General features: G+C 39.4%; 1 protein-coding gene across 4 annotated transcripts in view; it reads left to right on the forward strand.

Annotated features, from left to right (window-relative positions):
- Window positions 1-2047, forward strand: part of LOC117954883 (oxysterol-binding protein-related protein 1-like) — a 19498-nt gene that overhangs the window by 4044 nt on the left and 13407 nt on the right. For all 4 annotated transcript variants that reach the window (XM_034888982.1, XM_034888985.1, XM_034888986.1 and 1 more), the window contains 5 exons: window positions 411-474; window positions 625-726; window positions 835-960; window positions 1062-1140; window positions 1498-1604. In XM_034888982.1, the coding sequence (XP_034744873.1) occupies window positions 411-474; window positions 625-726; window positions 835-960; window positions 1062-1140; window positions 1498-1604 (478 nt within the window). The remainder of the gene's footprint in view (window positions 1-410; window positions 475-624; window positions 727-834; window positions 961-1061; window positions 1141-1497; window positions 1605-2047) is intronic.

Here is a 2047-nt window from a genome sequence, read left to right on the forward strand (position 1 = left end):
TATCCCACACAGTGAGCTAACTTTATATGTATGCAGTTTTCTTAAACTGAACAGTACAGTATGTACATGTGTAGTACATGTTTTCTGTATGCATGTTGTTTGCCATGGTAGAAGTTTCTCTCTTGCGTGCCTGCGTGCGTGCGTGCGTGTGTGTGTGTGTGAAACTGATTTTATTACATGATGCCTTGAAGCTGTAGTGGCTGAAATAAAAGCAAAATGTTTTTCTCCAAATAATTCTGGTTGGAGTTAAAGGCATTAGAAGTAGTTCACCAAGCATTCAGTGAAAACTGTAATCTTAAACCGTGACTACATGTGCACTGTAGGGTAAATTGTTTTTATTTTATTTTATACAGTGCGTCCATGTCAAAATGCCTTTGTCTGTGTGCGCTCTCATCTGTTTTCTTTTCTAGGGCTGATGCGTTGGCTGGTGCCAGAAAACAGGGCTGCAAGTCTCTGACACAAAGCTACTGCACGGTAGATGCCTATTGTAACCGATTAACCTTTAATACTACACAAGGACGCCCAGTCCTTGAATGTTTCAGTTACATTGTACATATGACAAGGTGATGTTTGACATCTAGTGCACCAAGCGTGACTGTGCTGGAAGTTATTTTGTCATTCTAGGTCAAACCATGGGATCATTGCTTCTTCATGCTCAGGTGCTTTGATGACACTGTACATTATTTTAAGGTCCCCTCAAAGACAGATTCAGTGGCAACAAGAAAAGTAAGATGAGATTCACCTTCTATGCTGTTGCTGAGTTGGCTGAGTTGTCTTAAGTGTATCTGCACGGGTGGACAACATTGTAAATGTTTTTGATATTTGTCCACTTAGAGATGGTTGGAGGCTTTTGAGACCCATTCGTCCTATAGCACTCGCCACTGCACCCAGGAACAGACAATCAATGATGCAGATGGCGATGGTGGCGTGACAGTGAGGAATCTGTCACAAGCCCTTCAGGTAAGATTTTTAATAAAGTACATTGTTAAGCAACAGTAGGGAGGATGTTCTATTCAGGTAAGAAGATTACAATGTATCTTTCTTGCACTGTGCTCCTGCAGGCTGCCAACACTTCCCAGCAGCAATTGGAGAGTGAAGTGTCAATATTTCTGTCGATGGTGAAGAATGAGGAGAATTGTGGTAGGAGTCTTGGAATTGGTGTTATATCAATGTAGCAAACCCAGTGTCCAGTTCATTTTTATTTTTTGGTAATTAGCCAATAAACATTCTCTGTTTTAGACATGTCAAATGTGTTTATTTCCATGTGCATTACAAATCGTTGCAGTTTAATTATTGGTCAGACAAAATCATCAATTTAAAGACCTGGCCGTGGGTTTTGGGAAAATAGGCGTTCTTTCAGTATTTTCACACATTTTGGAGAATCATTTTATGAAATGATATATCATAATAAAAAATTATCTGCAATTTAATATAAAAAATAACCTTAGGTTGCATACATCTAAACTGTACATGTTTTCTTTTTATATTTTTGGAAAGCATTGGCTGCCCCTCTTTTACTGAAAGCCAAAGAGACCAGTGAGCTCTCCAGTGCAGCGTGTGCTGCTCTCCATCTGTGCCTTGAACTGCTGTCAAAACAAGAGGAGGTAGGGAAACGTCTTCATCCTAATCAAGCCTGTATCAGCATGTAGTGCATGGACAAACCAACGAACAACATACCATACAGTAGCCTTTTAGGGTTTTGGCTATATTGTCCACCATCAAACCATTACACACACATAATTAAATGCAGCCTAAACCATAAAAACTTTGCAATGGTCTATCTAATATACTGTATTGTTATGTGTGCTATGCAGAGGCAACAGCGTTGGTCTTGTGATGCAGGAAATTTGACATTTAAATGAAATCTCATCTAGTAATTTGCAATCTTGCACTTGGTTTAATAGTTTTGGAAGCTTCTTATTAGATTAGCTGCAGCCCACTAAGCATGTATGCATATTTTTCTTATGGATTGCCATTGCCCTAATCCATGTGCTGCGCTCCTATTGGCTGGGTAAAGTATATGAATTATTACATAATCCTCACGCCC

This window comes from Etheostoma cragini, chromosome 12 (genome assembly GCF_013103735.1).
Source record: "Etheostoma cragini isolate CJK2018 chromosome 12, CSU_Ecrag_1.0, whole genome shotgun sequence".
NCBI lineage: Eukaryota > Metazoa > Chordata > Actinopteri > Perciformes > Percidae > Etheostoma > Etheostoma cragini.